Here is a 26,335-nt window from a genome sequence, read left to right on the forward strand (position 1 = left end):
TTATGTTACAGTCCTTCCACAGGATTTATTTATTTTTTTTACTTCACAAGCATTCCTCATGAAACATTTGTCCACTAACGAAGAACAAGAAGCTGAATTGTAGGTGGTAAAAAGAAAAACATTTGGACATTGTAATAATATCAACAAGAGACATAAGTAATAAACACAGTCCTGTACAAAAAGATGGACCGTTGGACGACTGAAGAAAACAAAAAACAAAAAAAACAAAAAACAAAAAAAACAAAACAAAAAAAAACAGCCCCGTCCTTCCAGCTGAGCTCAGCAAGCAAATCTTTTTGTGGAACGTGAATTCTGGCGCCCTCTGCAGGGCAAAGGACACAAACACGACAACTTGAAACAAGTTTTTGCAGGACCAATTCAAATCAAAATTTGTTTTCTTTACATATAATGTGAAAAGTACTGCTTCTGCTTGGGAGAAATGTCTTCTTTTTTTTTCTTTTTTTTTTTAAATCAACATGTATGTAGACACAATCCTTGAAAAATGATCTTTTCGAGACCCGCAGTTCAATTGTCATGTGATAAATACATTTGAATTATTTATTAATAAATAATTGTTTCTGATAATGAAAGTTGTACTGTTTAAAAGATAACACTGAATTTTTATGCAGTCCACACGATTAGGGGTTAAAAGGATGAATTTATACCTGTCAGGTGCGAGTGGCGGAGATAGGACGTCAGTCCAGCTGGTGCACCTCGTCCTGCATGGCAGCCGAGGGCCGGCCCACTTCGCTCATGCGTTTGGCCATGATGTCCCACTGGGGGGCCAAGGCTTTGGATTTAGTGCCTGGGATGCAGCAAGAAAAACAAAAACACATCCATCGTCATATCCCGGTTTACCACAGTTATAAAAAAATAAACATAAATAAATCAAGGTTTCTATACGCTTCGAGACCCCACTTTGCAAACCGCAGCTATAGAGAGAAATGACTGTAGCTAGTCCAAACCTCAATGAGACTAGCAGCCTCCTCATCCTCTGCGCCGTTACCATGACGACGTGGACGGTAGCCTCCAGCTAAAGCAAGTGAGGCCAAAGCCGTCCTTCTCCTCTCTTGATCTGTCAGTCTGTCTTTTCTCTTCCCTCTCCCCATCAAGTCCACCGGGGACAGTCAAAGTAGGACACAACAAGCACCAGCAGCCAGCCGAACTTTTTGAACACTTCATTAACTCTACGAGACACCGCTCGTTTTACTGCTTTTATATGCTGACATTTATAACGTTAACATTGCATTATTAGATTTAGAACATTCCTAACCTATTAAAGTCTTAGCATTTTTTCCAACATTTTATTGCAGGTAAATAAATCCATAATATTTTATATTAAAGTCTGGATTTGAACCGAATAAACATTTTTGGATTATTTTTGTTGAAATTATGTAATGAAGTGAGAAGAAAACCCTTTCAGAGAAACCATGACAATATAGAAGGGAAACAAAGTTAAATGTTATGAGATTGAATTTGTAATAATTAGGGGAAAAAAATGGTTGAAACAACCGGAAAAGCAAGTCCTTGGCGGAGGTAATCAAAAGAGAGTAAAATGAGGGTTATTATAGTTTTTTAATTTTCATTTTAGTTAGTTGATTATTTTATTTTGATTTTTTTTTTTTTATTTAGTTAGTTTAAATTATTTTTTAGGGTGGGTCTGTTAGTTTTTATTAGTTTTAATTATTTAATAATTGCTTAGTTTTAGTTTAGTTGTAGTTAGTTTCAGTATTAGTTTTAGTTGTTTTTTTTAAATGTGTATGACTTGTGCACAATATTTAAAAAAACACCATGGGAGCGACGTCATCTGAAGGTGCTTTTCTATTGGTTGCTGCTTGATGACATCACTTCTGTACGACACACTTTCAAACGTCCTTATTCTGCTTAATATTGAAATATATCTACTTCACATTTAAAATTATCCCCAAAGGCTCATGCATGAAATTAATTACCAGACTAAAACGAAGGATATTTTTGCTATAATTATAGTTAGTTTGAGTTAGTTTTGTAAACATAAAATGTAGTTTCAGTTAGTTTTTTGTTTTTTAACTAATTTGCTCCCAAAAACGTATAAATACGTTCCATTTTAAATAATGCCATGGTCCCAAAGATGTATTTATATGTTTTTTATGATGGGTTTTTTTTTTTCCCCCAATGGTAGAGCATACTTGGCTTTGATGCAGCCTCTGAACTGAAGAGAACACTTGAAGCAATGTTTTAAACACTGTTTTAAACAGATTTGTGAATAATGATGAAACTTAGCTATATTATAATGCTAATTGCTGCAAAATGGAAAAAGATAGAAATATACTGTTTTTCTTGATTAAAAAAAAAAAAAAAAGAAAAAAGTAATCTTTCTTTTGGTAGGTTCCATGTTTTTAAACCAATCGAGCACAATATTCTGCAGGCCTTGCAAAATCAGTCGGGAGCACCTGGGGAGTGAAGTGGGCTGCTTCAGTGAAAATGGCTGGCAGTAAATGAGTTAAAAAGCATTTCCGTTTTTTTTTTCTCGTTAACAAAATTGTTTTATGTATTTTTGTTTCAGGTTTTTTTTTTTTTATTATTTTTTTTTTTAGTTAACTAAAATAACCTTGGGTTTTCAAGGGGCCACTGTCGGTTTTCAAGGGACTCACCATCCAGTCCGTTGTGCTGTTCGTAGCTGCGCTTCCCCAGGATGGTGGGGGAGCCGCTGTTGAGGATGGGGGAGGACTTGATGGGCGTCAGGCTGCCCGTGGAGATGGACGCTCCCCGGGCGGGTGCCTCCGCTTTGGCTGGACGGGGATGTGCTTCTGTATGATGACATCAGGAAAACAGTGAGCATTTTTTTTCCCCCCCATATCAATTGAGCCCTTAAAGTGACATGCAGGGGGGAAAAAGTGAAATACATTTCTCATCAGGATGAGAAATTTTCTCATTTGAACGACAAACTTTCTTATTTTAGCAGAATCTTATTTAGCAGAAGACTTCAGACGTGTTAATTGCCTCTCAGAGATAACATAATGGTGACTAATTGCAGTCCAGTCCAGGACTTGAAATCCTAATTTCAGACCCTATACTGAAACTCGAACCCAAACTTACTCATTACTTCCTTTGGGAACAACATGATGGTGAAACCGTTAAGTGTTGAAGCGTACCTAGATATCGAACCACCGACTCCAGAGGTTTGCGTTCTGTTGGTTTGAGCGGCGAAGGTTTGCCGGGGTCTTTATCAGGCAACCGCAGCGCACCTGTGGACATGTGACAGATTAGAGGCGAGACACAAAACTGCTCCACAGAGCCACCCCGCTATAAACACTGCAGATTTTGCTCATCGGTTTTCAGAGTACATTTATTTGAATGGCCTCACATGTGGGAAAGGCGAGCCACAGTCGCCGTCATACTCACGCCGGCTGGCCAATGTCCCACGCTACCCCACCAGACCCTGTCACCTTTGCTTCCACTTTAATATCTGCTTAAATATGCTTATCGTGAACGTAACACGTATTCAGTTCGGCACTCATAATTGTGCAGATTTTTATTTTTTTTTTTTAAAGAGGAATCTATCCTCTGTTATTTGCTGAAAGAAAAACATTCCTATAAAATTACTGCTTGGGTGCCATCTGGTGGCATCTTCGTGCCAAGTAATAACGTGGAACTGAAGGGAGGAGCTTCATTTTATCAGGTCACAACCTTGTCGATTAGAAATAAGTGCTTTGTCGCCATCTTGTGGCATTGATAGGCAATTGCAAAACTAAACGAGTGAACTTCGAGCAGATTTTCATCATTCATGAGAAAAAAAAACAAACAAAAAAACCTAACAAAAATGACAATAAAAATGTTTATGATGAAACTGTCAAATCTATAATATTGTACTTTATAAAAACATACAGCGTAAATGTAAGTAAAGATCCCTCTATCATGGAGATTTTCAATAATTGCTTACGGGTATGCAACGTGGATTTAAACTTTTCATCTTACACTCAGCCTTGATGGCAGCCGTGTTGACGGGGAGGTAGGGGTGGCGGCCCAGGTAGCGGGGCTTGATAATATCCTGGCAGAGGCGGCGCGCTACCCGCGTCAGAGCGGTGGTCTGCAGGTAGAAGGCCTGTCGCGTCTTGACGGCGAACTTGGGGCTGCCGCTGTGTCGCAGAGGGACGCCGTGAGGGCTCTAAATGCAACGCAGAGGGTGTCAGGCCCGTTGCATCGTGTGACTGGATGTGCGTGCGTGCGCGCGCGTACCATGCTGCTGCGGTTAGGTCCGGGTCGCTCCCCGTCCAGCCTGGTGGGCATCTTCAGCCCGCCGTACTTCTTCCAGTATGTCCAGCAGGAAGCGCACAGGCGACACTGCATGTTGGGAGGCCCCCACGAGTACCACTGGTAGGAAGTGTTGGCTGCACAGACATACCGGTGACAGTTTGGAACCCTTCTTTTATGTTGGCGGTCAAATGGACCGAATTTCAAGCTTATATATATATATATATATATATATATATATATATATATATATATATATATATATATATATATATATATATATATATATAGGGCGGCATTTTAAACATATTTTGGTTTCAATTTGACCCAAATTTCAAGTGTTTCTCTAACTATTGTAAAAAAAACTGTATATTATGAGCAATTTAGTTTTTAGAATTTAAACTTTAGTTGTAAATGAAGTCAATACGGTATATAATTAACTCATTCACTCCCAGCCATTTTCACAGAAGCAATGCCCTTCACTCCCGGTTTGACTGATTTTGCAAGGCCCACAGAATATTGTTCTATTGCTTATAAACACATGGAACCTACCAAAAGACAGATTAAAGTCCCTTCTTTCATCAGGGAAAAAAAAAAGAAGTATATTTCTATCTGTTTCTGTTTTGTTTTTTAAATAAGCAACTGAATATAGCTAAGTTTCATCATTATTCACAAATCTATTTAGAATTGTGAGTAACTGAGCGTTTTTTTAACATGGTCCTGGTTGAGCTCCTTTACTCTGCTGCCAGATGCTGGCCGTTTGTGGAATAAATACCATTTCTTCAACCGTTCTTTTCAGTTGAGAGGCTGCATCAAAGCCTTCTGTATGCGTTAGCATAAAAAGAACAAACAAACAAAAACAAAAAACAAAAACGGATAAATACGTCTTTGGGACACTTAAAACATTTGAAATAGAACATATGTATCCGTTTTTGGGAGCAAGTGAGTTAAAAGGATAAAAATGAGATCAATTATGTTTTTTTTTTTAAACCATTTTCTCCCTACTTACTGTAGCAGCTTTCACAGGCTCGTGCGAGTGGCGGCGGGTTCGGCCCTTGACCCGGCAGTCCCGGTGGTCCGGGTGCGGCTGCTCCGGCTGCTCCGTTGACCAGGGCTACCGGCTTTGGGTTGTTGCTGCTAAGCTGGTTAGGGTTTGGCTTGTTGCTGCAATAACAGCACAGAATACGCATGGACACGGTTGATGGCATCTAAAAGCTGCCATAAACATGGCAAGTAATAATCCATGCTTGAAACCCTACTTTGAAATCATAACCTGACCATGAGACCATCATTTGAAACCGTTTACCCCTGTCTTCACACCCTCACCTTATTTTCAAAACCCCACTTTAAGACTCAAACCCAGGCTAAAAAACCCTACTTTAGGAGCCTAACCCTCTCTTGAAATCCTACATTGTAACTGTAATCCAGATTTGAAACCCTAATTTTTAACCCCAACCTCATCTTGCAAACCCTCTGTGAAATCTGAACCATTTAAAACCCGAATTCTGTCTTGTAAACACTAACTCAAGCTTGTGGTGTTGACAAGATAGTGCAACTCACTAGTTGGGGATGTAGACCTGCTTTAACTTGCTTTCGGCCTCGGCTGCCTTTAATCGTTTCTGGAAGTCAAAAAGAGAGCAAGACCATTAAGTATTCACGAATAAGGCTTGTTTACGAGTACAACTTTTTTAAATGAGCACGCACCCCATTTAGCAGACATATTTTTTTTATGTCAAGAAGTCTCATGTATGGATTTGAGTCAACCAAAAATGGAGACGGGAAAATTGGGCCCAGAACAACTAAAAAGCAACATTGCGTAACATTTGCACCTGGAGTCAAAGTCAAATGTATACCATACTGGCTTAAACTGAAGGCTTTGGAGCAATCCAATCCAATTGTTCATTCAATGTTTAAACAGACCTTTTACAACATAAATCGTTTTTCTATTTTTTTTTTTTTTACCTGTTGCACATATCTGTCAGTGGTCTTCCACATGTAGTAATACTCAATGATGCTCGTCAGGGACTTCCATGGCAACTGGGAGGGACAAAGGGGATAAAATGTCCTAAGAATTGCGGAATCAAATACAAGATGTGGGCCCCCGCCCACAATGGCAGTCTAGTTTGTTTTGACAGAAGGCCAAGTCGTGAACATGGGGGAGCAGCACCAACACCAAGTGGCCACCAGGTGGCAGAGTGACGCACACAGGTCACAACATTGAGAGGGTTTTTCCATCATTTCATTTTGTCTTCCACCCCCCCAACCAATTTGCTTTCATTTATCTGGCATCCACCCATTGTGTCGAAAAGAAATGCCCAAAAATAATAAAACAATAAAGTAAATAAAATGCTCATTTATAATACATATTTTGTACATCCATATATATCAAAAATGTTCATATTATATATACAGTATACACAGTATATATATACAGTATATATATATATATATATATATATATTAGGGGTGTGAATTGCCTAGTACCTGACGATTCGATTTGTATCACGATTCACAGGTCACGATTCGATTCGATACCGATTAATCCCGATACGAATTTATAAGTCGATTGTTGCGATTTTTTTTCATTCAAATTTAGAAAATACTAATCAGTAAGCTTGTAGAGTGTAAGATTTATATGAAAATGTATTATTTATTTATCTGAAATTTCAGTCTTATAGAGGTTGTAATCTGTTTCATGTTTGAACAGCATTAAAATAAAATATTAAGGCTTAATGTTCCGTTCATATAACATTCTTCCATGCTCAAGGTGTGAATCCTAACCCGAAGTTTTGTTGAATATTTTTCCATTAAAAATGGAAGTTTAAAAATCGATTCACACACACACACACACAAAAAAAGGCAATGATGATAAGACGTTGAATCGGTAAGACTACCGAATGAACAATTCTGAGCTCTTAAAAAAAAAAAAAAAAAAAAAAAAAAAAAAAAAAAAATCGTTTTTTTTTAATTGAATCGATACGAGAATCGCGCGATGTAGTATCGCGATATATCGCCGAATCGATTTTTTTTAACACCCCTAATATATATATATATATATATATATATATATATATATATATATATATATATATATATATATATATATATATATATATATATATATATATATAGTATATATGTACATACACACATAAACATGTAATAAACTAAATACCAATGTTATCCATAAATATTATATTATTGCGTTTCTTTTGTGGATTTTTCAATTAGGGGGGTTCCCACCCTATTTATTGTCCATTTCATTTCATCGTAATGAGCGAAAGAGCACGCCATCCACTCACAAAATCCTGCTGGATGTCCATGAAGTCTTTGCCGTATTTCTCCAGCGCCTCCTCAAACAGGTTGGCCTCAGAGGCGCTCCACTCCTCCATTTCATCTCGACACAGAACCGGGCCGCCCTGAGGAACCAGCGCCGCGATGGCCCGCGTCACGTCGTAGCCCGTGCCGTGGAGAGTGTCCATGGCGTGGAACTAAATGCCAGAGAGAGAGAGAGAGAGAGAGAGAGAGAGAGCGCGCGAGAGAGAGAGAACAAGTGAGTGAGCGAGTGAGTCAAACTGTACAGTGACTATATGAGAGTGCAGATGTGTGTGCATGTGCAGGTGTCTCTGACTGAAAAGACTATGTTTTATATATAAGGAAAGGATGTGGAAGACAAGCAACCTTCAAAGTCTCAAAGTTTCTTTCTATACATTAGGGCACTAACAAGCCTCAAAATGACTTTCTAACCCACAATAGCCCGCATGCTACTCGTGCCGTACATTCCACCCGTGTGCTGTACCAATTCAACGACTGTTTTTGGATTTTGCTCACCAAGGTGATGTCTCTGGAGGCTGCGGCAGCGCTCATGTGAAGGCTGGGCTGACGCACGGAGCTGCTGCAGTCCAAGGCTCGGGCGAATGTACCCACCGACCTGACAGAAAACGAGAAAAACAACAAAAAAATAAGACAAGATGCGTCATTTTGAGAGCTACTTGTGAAAAACAGGGGAAATTGCATGGTGGGCAACCACAAATTAATGTATCACTTGTTTGCATTACTTAAAACATGACCCAGTTACTTCATTAACCTTACCGAGCGACCACCAAAAACTGGTCGATCTGCTTCTCTGTCAGCGAGCTGCTGGGCTCCCAGATCTTCTCCTCCAGTTTCTCCAGGTCCCTGGCGTCCTTCTCGCCTACCCACAAACAAACATTATGGTAATTGTCCAAAAAGGTGATGTTAATTTTTTTTCTCTCCCAAAAAGATTCTCTTGAGGTTTAATGTAGTGAAACTCAGAAGAGCAACGCTGTCTGAGCGTCAAAGTAAATGTAGGAAAATGTCATTAAAGTGGCTTAATTAGCCAGCTCGGTGTCCCCCACCCGAGGTGCGCTAATTGTAATCCCACCTGCTAGGAATTCAATTTTGCCTTTATACCCCACTGAACATGGGAATAAACGCGAGAAGTGAAAAAACAAAAACAAAAAAAACAATACAAAAATAACTCACATTCAAACAAATATATGTTTAAAACCAAAATTATTGCAATTAATACATTAATTTAATTATTACATTAAAAACATTAAGTAAATTAACATAATATATATTGGGTTGGCCAAAAGTTGGTATACACTTACTTTGTAAACTTATTTAAGGAAGGGAGGAAGAAAAGGAGGGAGGATAGAAGGTATGGATGAATGGCTTGAAGGACGGATGGAACAAAGAAGACGTATAAATGTAAATGTGATCAAATGAATTAAAAAAAAAATAAAAAAAAAGTGAAAAGTTTACTCCTACTTTTGGTCCACCCTCTATAACACAATAAACAACTTGTTCTCACAAACAGTGCCCAAAGGCGCATTTTATAATTGAACTTCAAAAGTGTGGAGCCCTTTAAAACAAAGATGCAAACAAATGTTAGCGTTCTATAACAACTCATGTCGACGGCAAGAAGAGATGCAGATATCTGAGCAAAATCAGGCAGACATGTAAACCGGGCCACAAACAATAAACGTGGACCTGCCACGAGACGAGAGCGTCGGTCCCACCTTCGCTCAGCAGGTCGGTGATGTCGGCCTGATACTTGGTGCCCACCCGGATCTCCCCCTTGTCGGCCAGCAGGGTCTTCTGTTGGGGATCGTACACCAGCGAGTAGAAGAAGGCATCCTGGGAACGCGCACAAAAATAAATAAATAAATAAATAAATGTACAAAATTTGCTTCGTCTTATTATACAGGTAGCAGTCAACTTCTGTTATGTATGACGAACACACCTCTCTGTCCAGGTAGGACTTGAGTGCTTCGGTCTCATTCAGCAACGTCACACAGCATTTCCCCCTGCAGGTTAAGGACATGAGATAAGGATATATATATATATATATATATATATATATATATATATATATATATATATATATATATATATATATATATATATTACATTTTTTAAAAATTTGAAAAATTATTATTATTATTATTATTATTATTATTTTTAAATAAGAAGAATATAATACTAGCGATCCCTGCATCCTTTTTTTCTAAATACGGCCCTTAGGGGAAAACTTTGACCCACGCCCGCCCTTAAACAACCAACATGCTCTAAGAGAATTAATATCAACAGCTTATCAGTTGCTGCTTGAAAATGTCAGGTAATAATGCTGTAATGATGAGGAGGAGAAAACGGCCGCCTCGTGACATTTAAAGCTCAATGCGAGCGGCAGATGAGCTGCTTTTTTTGTGTGTGTGTGTTTTAAACTCTAATTGTGTCCATATTTCGGCATACCTGATGTGCGTGGCAGGGAGGGACTCGAGCTGGCGGGACAAAAAGAGCTCCCTGTGTCTGAGCTGATGTTTCTGCTTCTCGGGGAGGTCGGTCATCTCGGGATTCTCCATCTCCTCCTCCAGCTCCCCTAGGAGGAGGGACATTTTCAATAAAATCTGACATTTGTAGAAACCCGAGATTTGAGTATAAGACCACATCGCCCTAATTCCACTTTAAGATGATATCGCGTTATGGGTGAAGTGGGGTGAAAGAGGTGAAGAATGAGGCGAGACAGACGGACAAGCGGAACTGGCTAAAGTAAGCGTTGCGGCAATGGCGGCGGCACATTGGACGGTTTGAAAGATGTGTGAAGACAGCGGGATGGCAAAGAGGAGGAGGGGGAAGAGTAATAGAGAAATCTGGTGGGAGAAGGAGAGCAGAAACGTGTGAGAGAGAGTAGAAGAGAGCGAGAGAGAGTACGTGATCCAATTCATTTGGACTTTCATTAGAGGCCAGACAGAGCCAGGGAGTCGCACGGCCGAACAAAAGCAATCAAGGGATTTTCAGAAGCGGGGGATGTGTGGCTAAAATCAATACACACACAATCCAACACATGCACACAGACACTCACTCCATTCAAGCTATCATCGAGCAGCCAATTATTAACTGAGCTGATTGAATAAAGTTCAGTGGGAAAAATGAATCAAACAGGAAGTGAGATTATGACAGAGCGAGACAAGTGGTGGCGGCAGAGCGGAGGACGGGACAATCCTCCTGCACAAATTGCCCATGCGTCTCACCTGTCCGAGCCTATTATCAATTATTGACGAATGGGGTCGGTCGCCTTACAAGGCTACCGGGCCCGCCTTAACAAAGTGACTTCACCTTAACGACGCGGCAAGAGAGGAGTTTTTGTGTCAAATATCAGCGAGCAGCCCTGAGCCAACAAGCTGGGCGTTTTTTTCATTCAGGTAGTGGAGTAGGTTTTTTGTTGTTGTTTTTTTTTTAATGTTCATTACTTTATTAAATATGGCTCTATAGTTGACTATCAACTCATGAACAGCCTTTTATGGGTAACATTCGAATATGACTTTGTTTTGGGATCATAGGTTGGGGTATCATTAGGGTTTAAAACTATTATAGATACAATTAAAAAATATTCATAATAGTGGTATCATTTTATTCCTCATCACATATCAAATAATCTGGTCGCGGGATGCCATGTCGCTGTGTGAATGTGCGCACAGTTGGGGCAAAACCCCGCTTTGCTCGGTTCTAGATGATCCTACTACACAGACAAGACGGTAATAAGTTAAGTTAATCATGTATAATTTTAAAGTGGGCCAAATTTGGCTGTTCTACGAATGTCTTGGGAATCTGTGCTGATATTTTCCTATGTGATTTTACTGTCAAGTTGATGCCTCTTTTTCATGTTTGTGCTTTAAAGTCAGCTTGAGCTCTGCAATGGATTAAAAATGAAAATTGACTCCTCATTTGTGATGACTGTGATGACAAAAAGCTTTGATTTTCATGGCCCCGTTTTTACTGAAATTTTCTTTTCGGGCAATAGGTGTTTTGTATTAGTAATCATCTTTCTACTATTCATCCTGTTGAATGAAAGTAACTTTGAATTTGCACACTCTTACAAGGTTTTTCCTGGCTCAAATTGAGGTAGAGGTGGTATCACCTTGACTATGATGGGTGACTACCGATAACAGGTGTCAGTATCGGTGCTAGGGCTGGGTATTGCCGCCAACCTCACGATACGATACGTATCACGATACGGGATCCACGATACGATACGTATCGCGATACATATGTATCCCAAATAAGACACATTTTATTTTATTTTTTAAACAAAATAAGAGAAAAATTGGTACACTGAGACACGTGCCATGTTACGTTTATCAATAAATAAATGTTGACATTCTTCCTCTGCTTTAATTTTTATTAGCAAGACACAGTGTCCAATCACCGGTGAGCTATTTTTGCATTAATTGAAGGCAATTAACTTCAAAGACGCTGCTGGTTTTTATTTTTTAGGTACAATGCAAGCCGCAAAGGCAAACGTGAACTGCCGATTTAAAGTTAACGAGCAATATCGATTCTGACGCCTGCATATCGATACGTGTATTGTGATGAGGCCCGCAACGATATATTGCCATATCGATTTTTTGAGCACACCCCTAATCGGTGCCAATAGCAGTCTTAGTTTTAAGGTATCGGTACTCGCGGAGGTGACCGATCCCATTATGGGCCGCCCTCCTGCAGCCACTTTACGTTCAGGGAGTAGAAATGAAAAATTATATAAATACAAAGGTTGCCATTATTTTTGACTAAATTAATTAAAAATTCCACCACCAGTACACATTTATTAAATTGTAAATATAGTTTAGCGTTATGGTAAAACACTATTATGTTTGTTGTAGATACTGTATTCTTATGACTTTGCCGATGGCTGGAACGCGCAACCTCTGCCTTGCAACCAGGAAACGGGCGGGTGCAACGGTTTATAACCGTATGATCTGTTTCTTCTTTGGTACATTAATTTATTTATTTTTTTCCTTTTTTCTTCTTCGGTTGTTGCTTTGGGTCTTTCCGGTGCACTGCTATTGATACAGCGCCTCCAAAATGGCACAACACCGTAACTGGAGTTAAAATGTGTTCCTGCCACGCTCAATCAAGTCAAGTCTCCAAACGAGATTGCAACTATAAATACAATTTTCATTTGAAGCTGTGACTCATTTGTCCGACTGCTACTACATTTCAAAAATACAAATGCGCAAAATGGATTTAGCACGGTGTCAAAGTCAAATCACGTCTTCTTGCAACTCCAATTGTTATGTCAGTTGCTTGGTATGGCCTTCGGGTGCTACGATTTGGATTGTGACATATGTGACGAAACTCAACATTTCCGAACAAAAGAAATGTTGTCTACGTCCACGTGACATGTATGAGGTAACTAGAATCAACACATCACCACTGCATACTAAAAGAAGGCTAACAGTGCTAGCTTAAGGTAAAAGCAGTCCGTTTTTTTTCCCCCCTCTTTCTTCTCGGTATACGGCTGTGTACCAGCAACAGTTTGGTGAGGCACTTGTGGAGACAGAAATCCACGGCTGCATGGGTGTGGGCTACATCCTGTGTGCGTCTCAGCAGCCAAGTGTGTGCGTGTGCGTGTATGTGTGTAGCTGGATGGGTGGTAAGCATGTGTGTGTTACACATGTTTTTATGTATGCGTGATAGACCAGTCAGAGAAATGGCTTGTGGGTAGGTTTAATTCAGCGTTGCTATGGATCAGTGGAGGATGGCGGCCCAACTGCGCGTGTATGTTAATGTGTTGCACGAGTGTGTGTATGTGTGTGTTAATGTGCGTGTGCTGTGAGTCATTGATCAAATATTTTGCTTGCAGAGATTCAAGCGCTCCCTTGACGGGGGCCTCAAGAAGCCCCGCCCACCCCATGATCAGAGCAGCTTGCTTATTGGTCAGCTTGGTATTTTATCCCCCCGACTCCTCCCTTTCAAACATTTAAATTCACCATGACTCAAACTTTTTTTTTTTTTTTTTGCACCTTAGGTCCCCACAAGGAGCCTTTGCTCAACCTTTTTAGCAACATAGCGACAGCACCCAATTTAAGGTCATTTTTGGACATTTTCAGACATCCTCCGAAAGCAAACTCCTCATAACACAGAAATTGTATCGATTGCTGCAAAATTTGACCCACATATACTAGACAGATGAATACCATCGAATTGTAACAAATTCTGAGGTCGTCATTAGTTTGTGTTTTCTTCAAGTTGACACATCAAACTTTGTGTTTCGAATGGCATCTCTTGCCTAAAAAACTCCACTGAAATAGCACAAATTGAACGTTACTGGTGAGAAGAGCAGTGTGGGCAGTAAAATAGGTCATGTACTTCAGCCATCAATTGTTTCTTACTGGATTTATTTGTAATGGCGGATTTTAAAGGCATTAGAAGCACTCAATCCATGTTTTTTGTTTGTTTGTTTGTTTGTTTGTTTATAGAAAACTCCACAAAGATGGCAGCCACTTGTCACATTGCTATTATAAGTAGACCCACAAAAAGGTCATACCAAAAAAAGACAGTCTGGTGCCAAAATTAATCGACAACTAACCAATTTATCAAAGTAATCACCAACTATTTTAATAATTGAGTAATCGTTTAGTCATTGTTTAACTTTAACTGATTTCAGCTTCTCAACAGTAATTATTCTGATTTCCGTCGACCTTCATGAAAGCAGAGCTTGTAGCTTGTGTTTAATCAAACACAGCCGACTGAACCAGTAACTGAATCCGTTTCAAAGAGGTAGCCGAGTATAACGTCAATCCTCTTGTGTGATATTGCTTAATTGTTGCTTCATATTTTGGTGGGACGGTGCTTTCCAAAAACACAATTTTGGTGTGGGAGGAGTTGCCTCCCACACCATCCCAGCATCAGCAAGGTCCGCCTGCACCTGTCACACACGCACTTGGTGTTTCGACGCCGATGTTATCATGCAGTCGAAGATGAACGCCTCACGTTGCTTTATTGAACACAGCCACGGAAAGCTGGAAGTGCTCGCAAAAAGGAAGACCCTGCTCAACTCCTCTCGTCGCACGCTGCGCTTGTTTTTGTCTCGCGTCAACGTTGTCGGTAACTTGAGATGCCAGCGCTCCACGAGACGCCGCAATGAGGGCCGCGGATCCAAGACATTGCTCGAGACAAGACCACCATACTGATGAGGAAACAAACATAGAAAATAGGTACGCAGACGTTATTATTGGAAGCGGATTGTTTTGTCCAACATTTCTGGTACATATTAGGAGTGTAACAGCAAAGTGAAGCCTCGCTGATTTTACTTTATTTTATTTTTCTATTTGCTCAAAAGCGCACCTATTTGCGCCAATGTGTGAATTTTTGTGTCCTTGAGAGTCCTTTTTGTGTCCTTGATCCTTGAGATGTAGGGATGTACTAAAAAGTGACTAGAAAGTTTACAGCAGTAGTGTTACTTTAAAGTTATTGTTTTGTGTATAACAAAACTAAAACGTTTCACTGAAAAATGCACCCATCTGCGTATTTTTGTACTCTTTCTGTTAACGCCCTAAGATGACGCCCAGATGCCCTGCTCCATCTAAGGTGCTTTGAGGAGTAGCGTAACATGAAATTCCACTCAGGCATTGCTCCTAGTTGAGGCCGGATACAAAACGATACAGCGAAAAGGGTTGCCTAAATCGCAATTGGTGAAATTGAATGAATTGTTGATTCATTGTACACGGCATCATAAAAATTGGATGGAAGCTGGAACACACTGCGTTTTATTGATAGTCGATTAAATGCTGACCGCTCGTACCATGTTGGAGAGTTCTCATTAGCTCTTTGTTTCCAAACACTATTTTTTTTTTTTTTTTTTTTTTTTTTTAAAGTTCTCCATCAGTGCCAACGTCCTTGTGAAGCAGCCAGGAAGCCATTCAAAAGACTGCCAGCACTTAGGAGTACCACACTGGCTCCAACAACCACTTTCCAAGTACGGAATGAAAGGCAAATACGCACACACGGAGGTGTCCTCATATTGCTGCTGGAGTGCTGTGCTGTGTGGAGGGGCTGCAATCTGTTTTGACGTCAATATATAACGTGAAAAAGAAAGCCGGAGGAAAAAATACTGAACAGAGTCGTGGGTACTCGCTAGACGTTTTCGGGCCTGGAGAGTTATGCTCGGTCACTCACTGGCGTGCTTGTCTGCCAGGGCGATGAGCGTGCTGGAGATGTCCCTCCGTCGGTAAAAACACACCACTTTGGCCTCCACGTTCCCATTGGCGGTCTGCGGAGGAGAGACAATCGGCGTTACCATAGCAACAGGTGGCGCCGATGCGCGCACACAGCACACAGACGATAGATGAAAACGCATTTAAAAAAAAAAAAAAAAAAAAAAAAAAAGCTCATTCTTAAGTTTGGCTGCAAACAGCGTGGGGCAATTTTCCGTCATAAAAAAATCCTAAGCACAGTGGCCTTTGTCATAGAATCATGATAGCCATGATAGCCTAGATATTGCCATTTTTTGTTACATTACAAATACAAATGCTTGAGATGCCAGCAATGTATTGATTTTGGTGGCTTGGGGGTGGCTGGGTGAATAATCAAGTGTAAAAAAAGCAACAATGGTCATTTAGACATTGATCCTGTGGCGCTTAGCCAGCCATGTATGTGTAACTAAAGCGGACCGCTAATCAAATGTCATGACAATGACATGGAGCATCTCGGATGGATGGATGGATGGAGATGGATAGCGAGATAGATAGAGAAATAGATAAACAGACAGACAGCTTTTGTTTGGGTCATTCAGATTCTCAAAACGGTGCACGTCGGGACGTCGTAAACGAAGGACCATGTGCACCTAATGCCACAGCGGGTGAACCTGCGGCTGCTCAACACCTGTCCCATCGCTCGCTTCTTCACAGGCGACAACCTCTGAAAATTGCTTCATTCTCGTTAAAACCGCTGGACTGTTTTGAGCGGAAGGAGTCGACGGGAACGAGCACGCAGCTGCGCAGACCAACTCCCGGCTGCTGGTTAATTATTTAAAGAGTTACATTCTGGAAGGAGGCAGGACTTTAACTCACCACCGTATCGATAAACAAACAAATAAATAAATAAATAAACAAACAAACGCACACACTCACCTTATTCAACTCCTCTATCCTCCTGATCAGCAGCGGGTTACTGGATGAGTTCTCAAAATAAACATAATCTGCAGGGAGGATGAGGAAGAAGAGGAGAGGGACAAAATTGAGAAAGAGGAACAAGGGAAAAAAAAACAAAAGACATCAGTCATCTTGAATGAACCAACGTTTAAACAAAAGGGATGATCTTAATATGAACTCATGTCCATATAGCCATACATTATCTCAGGACTCGCACATACAACGTTATTGTTCCCTGTATGTACATATAAGTGCGCATTTGTGTGGGTGATGGCGCGGATCCAGACCCATTGGAGGCTTAGCGCTCACCAGGATGTCCCCACAAGGCCCCCCAAGGCTTTGGTGGGGCGCCCGGTCTTAGCCCGGCATGTGTCTTGGCTGAGCACGGTCAGATTATACACCACACGCTTGGTCGGCTGCCTGGAGCTACCGTTCTCCTCCCGGGCCATCCAAAATGTACAAAAACAAAAAAAACACACACACACACACACACACACACCCATCCCCCACCTATGTTCCCCACTGGGCGACGACGTGCTCAAGTCTCATTTACACTCCCACCATTTGTTTAATACAGAATGATGTCAAGGCGAATTCAGCTTTACAGATGCCATGTCTGCAGTGCAGGCAATGATCATGAACATTAACGAAGCGACGTGTCTGACCTCAGGGAACATGTTTTTTGTTTTGACGTACCAGAATAAAGTGTAATTGCATATCCACTACAGTAGGTGGCAGTGGCGCTCATTGTCTGAAAGTGTGTTAGGAGTATTAGCTCATCTGCAGAAGTGTACTTACTACAATTTTACAGACAAAATATTTTCTTCTTCCTGGGAGGAGCGTAACAAAAAAATAATTGAGAAGCACAGCTTTAAGCCTTTAACCCCCAAAAATAATGATTTTTTTTCTGGTGAGCACTTGAACTCTTGAAATTACAACTGTACAATCATAAGAATACATTTCAGTTTTTAACATAAAATTCCTTTTTTGGGGGGTGAAATTTAGATAATCAACAACAAAATTATTCTTGTAAAATCGTTCCATCATTCTTGTAGACATCATGACTTTATTTGGGGAATTCAAATCTTTTTCTTCTAAAGCCATACTCATTATTTTCTTAGCATTTGAACTGCATTGAAAAATTCAGACTTGTGGTCTCATCAAATTAACTGCACATGTCAAATTGCACATTTCTTATCATAAAATTAAGACTTCAATCTTGATTCTATCTTGTAGGATGACAACTATCATTTCTGAAATTGTAAAATTTGTTACATTTGTGAAGAAAACAACAAACCTATTCTTGTGAAATAACTCCATCCTTCTCGTAAAATGTTTTTAAATTGTGAACGTCCGATCTTACACCTTCATTCTTCTAATTTTCAACCGTGTTGGAAAATTTATACTTGTCTTGTAAAAGTCACTTGTGAACTTGCAATTTTTTCATAAGAAAATTGTATTTTCATCTGTCATAAAAATGCTACTATTTTTGTGAAATTATTAATTATTTTTGTAAAAATGTCAACGTTTCTTGTGTTCCCCGAAAATCAATGTTACTTTTGCAAAATCACTTTATCATTATTATTTTGTTGTACTATTGTTTAGTTTATGCAGGGCCCTATGTATGCAGCTTTCGACTTGTCCGAGCTGTTTTAATGTTGGATGCCCTCATGACGCAACCCAACCTTTTTTTTTATTTTTTATTTTTTATTTTTTTTATTTATTTTTTTATTTATTTTTTTTATCTGAGTTTGGGGCTGGGAATCGAATCCACTGCGTCTTCACAAATATCGGCGTACGCTGGGCCCTTTCAGTTCAACCCTGTTCAAAAAAATTTCTTTGGTTCTTTCTTGTATGGATCAAAGCGTGAATCACATCATGGAGACACGAGTCTGCTCATCAGACGATTCTAATCCAAACCACCAAAAAAAGAAAACATGGACGTTTGGCCTGCGGCAGTTCCGAGGGAGCAATTAAATCACGAGCCAGATGACGTTGCGACACAATGAGAGTGTTTCTCGTGCTTTTCTCGCCTCCAAGAAGGTAGAAGCGCTGGGTCGACTTCTTTGTTTGCGAGCAGGGCAACAAAGTTGTCATGACTGAGAAGTTCTAAGAAGTGGAGAGTGGGGCTGCTGGGAGTTTCCACCACGTGAGCGAGCCTGCGGCCTGAGCGGCATCGCTCCATCTCTCTCCGTTTCCCATCATCCCTCCTGCCGCCTCAACCCGGGAAATAAAAGCTCCCCTCCCCCCCGCTCCATCAAGCCTTCCAGCTTCTAACGTCGGCCAACCGCCGGTCTTCTGAGACCGTGACGTCGAGGTTTGCTTGAGCCAATCGAGACGTGTTACCGAGAGAGACTGCTGCTGAGTTGATTTCACCAGGCCAGCGAGACACAATCGTGAAGGGGAAAATGTTTGAAAAAGATTAGCGACGAGAACGTACACATGAGAATTAATGCCACACGTGGTACCGGGAGTTGTGAAATGGTATTTTATTTTTTCTTGTAAAATAACTTTTTGAGGGGCTTTATTAAGAGTTTAATCCTGGAAAATTACCAAAATTTACCACATTAATATTGAGAAAGTGCATTATGTCAATTATGTAAAATTTTTTCACTTTAAAAGGGGCAGTAATGTGAAAAATCAACTTTTTGGTGCTTTTAGCCATGTTAAAATGCTAATTCCTTACCAAAAACATGACCAAAGTGGTGTTTTCCTCCATTCACCCCTCTATGAGAAATTCTAAGTCATTCTGCTCTCCAAGCACCAGCCCCTCCCAACCTGAAAAAATGAGCGGGTGCTCACTTTGTGACGTCATTGGGTGAGGACCCACCCTTGCAACACATAAGCGGACTAAACGCACGGCCACTTTCTTAGAGACCTTTACGGGATAGTGACAAAATTGGCCATTATCAGTAACCATTCTGTCCAAAAGAAAATTAAGTCTTAAAATCCCAGAAAAGGTTCTGGCTGACACTTGTGTAAACTACAAGTAAAACTTTTGCGCTGCTGAACCTAACTGAACGAATGGTGTAGCCGTTCGCGCTCGTCCTGTCAGCAGCAAGTTCCTGGTTCGCGACCTGCTCAGGTTTTTTTTCTCTCTCCTTCTTTCCTCTCTCTTCCACCACGATTTCTTGTTGCAAGGAGCCATTTTGTTTCAAACATTTATTAAAGAATTGATGGCTTGCGTGGCCATTCAGAGGAGTAACGCAGAGCTCCAGCAACAGGCTGCAGCCGGCTCGCTGGGGGCGCAGCAACCACACAGGGAGAGGCGGGGTTTTACTGAACCGGGCATTTTACTTACACCTAATATATCATTAAAAAATTACATCGCCATGGTGTCAAAGGTAAGATTTAATCATTATATGCCTATAGTTAAGTGTGGAAGGGCTTAAAATACTGTGGTGTAATCCCTTTAAAGTTTTGAAAGTTCAGCCTTCTTTAGAATAACCTCAATCTTGTCAAATTCTCAGCTTTTCCTCGTAAAATTGCAACTGTAATTTTGTGAAATTTTGTTGCTCTTTAGTAGTACAAGTAGTACAACTATTTTTCACATTCCAAAAACGTCCACTTTTTTGAAAAGTGCACGTTTGCATCCATAAAACCCCCAAATTAACAGACCTTGAACATATTTACCTCCTCCTTCCTCATTCCAATATTCACTTAACTCAGGAAATCTTCAGGACAATTTTGTTTTTATACTTCCAAAATTTACAGCTGAGATACAGTAAAGTTGAGACACAGACATATCTAAAAACACTTCTACTGCATGAATCAAGTAAAAATCAGTAAGGACGGCGGTAACTAAGCGTGCCTTTTTTTTTTTTTTTTTTTTTTTTTTTTTTTTAAGAGTTACTCTCTTATAAATAAATAAATAAATAAATAAATACATACATAAATAAATACATAAATACATAAATAAATAAGTGTGCCACATGACAATGCAAACTAGTTCACTGTGTACCATTCAGAACCTCAAAGCGCCATATGTCGATATAGTCGTACACCGAGGTCAGCCTGCACTGGCCTGTCTGTAGTTTCATTACAATTGTAAATGTAATAGTGGCCTGGCATAGACATTTAAATAGACGTAGACGTCATAGACGTTTAAAATCTTTTTTTTCTTCCATGCATGCATTATTGCATACATGTGAATGGGGATTGTTTCCACAAAGTCTGAGCTTCCATTTCTTTACGAGTTTGTTGTGATGTAAACACCCTGTGAGTGTCCCTCGCAAGTCTACATCCAAGATTTGGGTGACTCTGGTCCAAAGCAAACGCACATCCGGGCCACTTCATGGGACGATGGAACGGACAGCAAAGCCAGTGCTTTGTTGGCAACATTTTCCGACAAGCGGCGGAAAGCCGGACAGCGGGTGAAGGAAGTGCGTATTGCGGCCCACACCAGGAGATTGGTTAGGGGGTGGGGTGAGGTGAGTTGGGGTTGTAGAGGGAGAAAGACATCAAGGCCTGCTGAGGCAGCCTTTGTCCCGACTTCATTCACTTGGGGAAGTCGCTGCGTTTCCCGAGATGGGCATGCATTGTCTTGCAAAGTGACGAGCGTTCTTTCAAAGGGCTGCAAAAAGTTGAACTGAAACATTCAATCAAAGATTTATCCTTGGCGGGATTATTATTCAAAAAGAGAATACGCAAGCGGTGTGCTTATTATGCAATACGATTATGTCGACTCAGTGGCAGATTTGTCCGAGGCTGCGTTTAGGCCCAATTGCGACATATAAATGCATCTCAGCTCACGCGCTACAATCCAAGGAGTTAAAACGAGAAAGGGGTCAGGCAAATCCCATTAATCAGCCATTTATACTAGTCCACACGAGGCAAATTACCTTCCAACGGACGCCATCTCAAACTTAACCGCTCACATTTCAACACGAGATGGTATTGATAATTTGACACGAAGCAGACGGTGAAGACAGACAAATTGGTGAAGTGTTAACTAGAGGTGTGCAAAATTTCCGATTCTTAGATTATTCACGATTCGGCCGTGGAACAATCGAGAACGATTCACAAACGTCCAAATTCCGATTATATAAATATGCCAAGGGAAGCGAAACGAGCGAAAAGTACGCGGAACTGAAACGCAGTAGCGCGCGCGGTCTTCGGGACGCTTTTTGGGACGGACCGAGAGTACACATCCACAACTCACGCCTCGAGATTCAAAACAACAACAAGCATGGCTGAGCTGACCAACCCACCTCTTCGTGAGATCAGACCTGCTCCGAAAAGGCAAACAACTTCAGGCGGAAGTATCAGCTAGCTGGCTGCAGTGCGTCGGTTAGCGTTCTACAGGGCGCCGCGCAGTGATGCGAACGAACGAACAGAAAAGTAGTGGCTGGCGGTAATGGCGTCTGACTTTATTCAGAAAAGAGTATTGTGGTGGAAATGTATCACGCTTTTGAAAACAAATAGTTTTTAGAAGAAAAACGCTTTATTTCCGAGACCCCAGCCAGCTTGCTGGACTATTTTCTTTTTTATTTTCTTCTCGTCCAACGTCGAACCAGAACTGGTGTCACCGAACGCTGTCAGAAAGAAGTCAGTGCTGATCGCACACACGGGAGGTGAGGATCAAATTGAGATTCATGTTAAAAAAGCCGAACGATCCCATTAATGTTTACATGTTCATGTTTACACAAGTTAAAAAGCAGAAAAGCACTTGAGGGTTTTTTTTTTTTTGTACCTCTGAGAAACTTTAATGTTTACATGTTCATCTTTACACAACTTAAAAAGCAGGAAAGCACTTTTTTTTTTTAGGCATTTGTATTGAAGTAGTAGTTCACATTGTCTTTCATTTATACCTCAATGCACTTTTGAGTGGATAAAAATAATATATTTTTGCTCAATGCTATGTTTTATTCTGTTGAAGACTAAATATACTTAAAAGCTGTTGTTACAGAATGAGGACTTGAGTATTTTATTTACTGTTTTGAACTGTTAACTTGATACTGAAATAGTAGTTTATGTAGGCCTGAGAGGACTTTTGTACTATTTTTGTAACTAATGTACAAAACATTAAAAGCACAAAAATACATTGTTTTTTTTCTGCTGCCTGGGGGGGAACTCAATAATCGTTTTATAATCGAATCGTAGCCTCTGAATCGTAATCGCAATCGAATCGTGAGGTGCCCCAAGATTCCCACCTCTAGTGTTAACTTTCCACACCGCTCTGGCAGATGTAATCCTCAGGTAGCCCCTCATCATGCAATTTTTTTTCCACAAGCAGAGAAACAACAATTGAATAACTGAAGCCGGCCCGGCATAGCCATCTGTCTAAATCTGTCATGGCTTTCAGTTGTGGATCATGACACCTGATACGAAAAATGTTTGGATGACAATGATTGAGTCAAGGTTTAGGGAGATTGTTGACTTGTGGTTCTGCCTTTGTGCCTCAAACGCAGCAAAATGGAGATGCTAACCACAGCACAAAGACTTTTGTGACACTTTTTTTTCCCACTGATTTGTTTAGAAACATAAATCGAGGCAAGGGTGGGGAGAGGTTCTGGTTCTCCTTCAAATCCACTTAAATGTGAAACCTAAATCACAGATCTCAAATGAGACAACTGTTGTAGTTTTTAAAAGAACGTGTGAGGGAATGTGCGCAAAAATGCTAAAAACAAGCTTATTTCTTTAACTTTTCCAGTTTTCAGTAGGGCTGAACAAACGACATCTCAATATAGAATAATGCAATTTTATAATAGCAGAGGCTGCAATTTTGGGGGACATTTTTTTTCTTTAAATACTATAACTTCATTTCATTCATTTAGGAGGCTTTATATTTTTATATATAGCGTCTATATAAGTTCAGGATTGCAGTCCACATTTACATATCGTTTCATGAAACGTTAAAAGTTCAAATGATTAAGACACATATTTGCGTCATTGACGTAATGTGATTTATGATTTACAGACTTATGTTTATGCCACACTTGTGTAAATTAGTGGAGCCCAGAGTTCAAAGCAAACATGGTAAAGCTGCAATAAGCTGTTATGCTGCCCACAAATGGAACAAGATGCCAACAGAAGTCAGCGCCAAATGCAACTGCTTTTAAATCCAGGTTAAAAACTATGCTTTATCCCCATACCTATGACTAAGGTCTTTTATAAAATTTTGGAAATCAAATTTTCCAAAAACTTTTTGTTTGGTAAGGTGTGTTTTTTTTCTGTAATTTTAGTAAGCTACTTTTTTTCTACTTATTTTACTTGTTATTTTTACATTGCTTTTAAATATATTTAACTCTTTTGTTTATAAATGCTTTTAAATGTTGTACTTTAATTATGTGAAGCACATTGAGTTACCTTTATATGAAATTTGCTATAGAAATAAAATTGTCTTGCCTCGCTTATATTAGAATTTTGTGAATTTGTCACAATGCTTAAAAGACTACAAGTGTAATGGGTTCTAGTATACACCAATCCAACGTCAGTCCAACGTGATGTCATGCCGGGAAAAAAATGACGAAAATACACACGGCAACAAACTGATCACAACACCGACTACTACGTACTTTCTGCAAATGTGACAAGAACTACTCCTCCATACCATAGGAGGCAGTAGTCACTAGTCCTCTATTTGTTCAAGTAAGGCAATCAGAAAGCTCTTCTGGGGGAGGGATATAAAAATGGAAACAAAGCATACCACTATCTTTATGAAGTGGAATTACGGAATGACGGGACAGGGGTCTGACATTTACCCAACACTCAACTGCTTGCGTCGAAAGTAGCTGTTATTGACTGGCAACTATATCATACGTCACGCCGGCAATTTCAACCTGGCTGACTTGGGAGGAAAGATTGTCGTCCCTGCAATATTCCACCTTCTGAAAACGACGGGACAGGGGTGTGATTTTTAACACCAGTCAACTAACTTTTTGCGTCGAAAGCAATCGTTTGTTGAATGACAACTCGTTAAATGGACTCGTCACGGTGATATTTCGCCTTCTGGGGGTCCAATCAGAATCAAACAACGCCTGTGCTTTGGGGAATTCTGGAATGACAGGACAAAGGGTAGGAAGTTTAACACATGGCACTCAACTTCTTGTGTCGAAAAGCAACTGACGCTGCCCGGCGACTATTTCATGTGTCACCAGATTCCCATCCTCCCACAGGTGTCCCTAATGTTTTGGCTTGTGTGCAAGACATTTTTCATGCCATTTTAGCATATCATTAAATCCACACCGGAGTTCCATGCCTTCTCTTTGTATGTGTGTGTGTGTGTGTGGGGGGGGGATACTAATTTAGGAACAGTAAAGCGTTGTAATTATTACACAAAAGTAGTTTCTAATAACTTTTAACGATGCTAGTTGCTCAGTTGAAATGGTCTTTGTAGTAGTCATAAGTTAGACAAAAACACGACTCTTCATCGCCACCGCGAGTCATCATCGTGAGGAAGGCTGTCTTACCACCTCCAGGGAGTTAAATTGACGACGAAAAGGGGGCGGCGGAGGAAGAGGAGGAGGAGGGAGGACGAAGGAGGAGGAAAAAGACAAATGCATCAACACAGAATTTACCATGGCGGGTCAAACCGTGACTGACTGACTGACTGGTGAGTGACTGACTGACTGGCTGGCTGACGGGAGACAAACCTCCCCGTTGGCGGCGGCGTCGCCTCCCCCACCTCCACCTCCACCACCACCACCACCACCACCCCCACTTTGTCTTACCTCCGACCCGGTACATGTTGGCCGCCATGGCTGCCCCGCCGCCGGTGCCGAGGGGAAGGTAGCCTCCTCTCTCCGGGTCGTCAGGGTGGGTCGGCTCGCTGTCTCCCCGCTCGCCTGCTTCCCTGGCTGTCGCTCGGCCGTGTTGCTAGCTGCGCTGCCGCCGCTGTGTGTTGGAAAATGGTGGCCGGATCAATACGAAACAGACCAGCCTTGGAGACCTTAAAGAGACAGTACCCTCAAGCCGAGCGGCGACCCAACCTCGTCCAACCCCCTCAAACCTTTGTAATTTACCAGTTGATTAGTTATTTGAATTTAGTTTTTACTATTTGTTTCTTGTTTGTTTTTAACCCCTTCGGTTGCTTGTTTTTAAAATAGAGCTGAGTTATCCAAGTGTCACGTGACCGACTATGGAGCCACCTCTTTATATTTCTAAAGCTAAACATAAAATTAGATAGATAGATAGATAGATATGTTATTATTATTATTATCATCATTATTATCATTATATACTTTTTCTCCAAAATGTATTTTTTTTCTCCTTGCCAATACTATATATATATATATTTATTTATTTTTATTTTTTTTAAGGAAAATTCGTTTTCAAGACCTTGTTTTCCTCAAATGTGAGCTACATACTGTATGTTTTTTCATTAAATTTAATTCTTTGCTCTAATGTAAAGCCGAAAATATGCAACTTTATTTTTTGGAAAATTACGACTAATCTCGCAGTGTCTCCTTTTAGCATTTCCTAAAATTTCCTATGCATGGATGTTATAAAGCCGCAGTGTAGTTCTGTAGCCCGCCAGACTGGAATTCTGCATTTCAATACCAGAGCTGCCACTTTGATATGACGTCGGCTACTCAAGAACATTTTTATTCTGTTTTAAACAGGGACGGGCTGGCCATCAGGAGTTTCTGGAGTTTCTAGAGCGGCCGACCCATTGAATGGTCGGTTAAACTCCCAGACCCAAA

At 40.5% G+C, this 26,335-nt stretch overlaps 1 protein-coding gene across 1 annotated transcript; it reads right to left on the minus strand.

The window, feature by feature from the left end:
* On the minus strand, positions 1-25,599 carry mta1 (metastasis associated 1). Its single transcript, XM_077538846.1, has 18 exons — positions 25,364-25,599; positions 16,671-16,738; positions 15,718-15,811; positions 10,012-10,138; positions 9,503-9,566; positions 9,279-9,396; positions 8,326-8,428; positions 8,065-8,164; positions 7,536-7,724; positions 6,196-6,270; positions 5,794-5,852; positions 5,243-5,397; positions 4,219-4,370; positions 3,958-4,147; positions 3,135-3,227; positions 2,634-2,789; positions 666-805; positions 1-322 (listed from the first exon to the last, which is right to left on the minus strand). Exons 1-17 carry the CDS (start codon positions 25,389-25,391, stop codon positions 696-698), a joined length of 1,881 nt encoding a protein of 626 aa, XP_077394972.1. The 5' UTR covers positions 25,392-25,599; the 3' UTR covers positions 1-322; positions 666-695.
* Between the last annotated feature and the right edge of the window lie 736 nt (positions 25,600-26,335).

The sequence above is a fragment of the Festucalex cinctus genome, chromosome 12, assembly GCF_051991245.1.
Source record: "Festucalex cinctus isolate MCC-2025b chromosome 12, RoL_Fcin_1.0, whole genome shotgun sequence".
In the NCBI taxonomy this organism is placed as follows: Eukaryota; Metazoa; Chordata; class Actinopteri; order Syngnathiformes; family Syngnathidae; genus Festucalex; species Festucalex cinctus.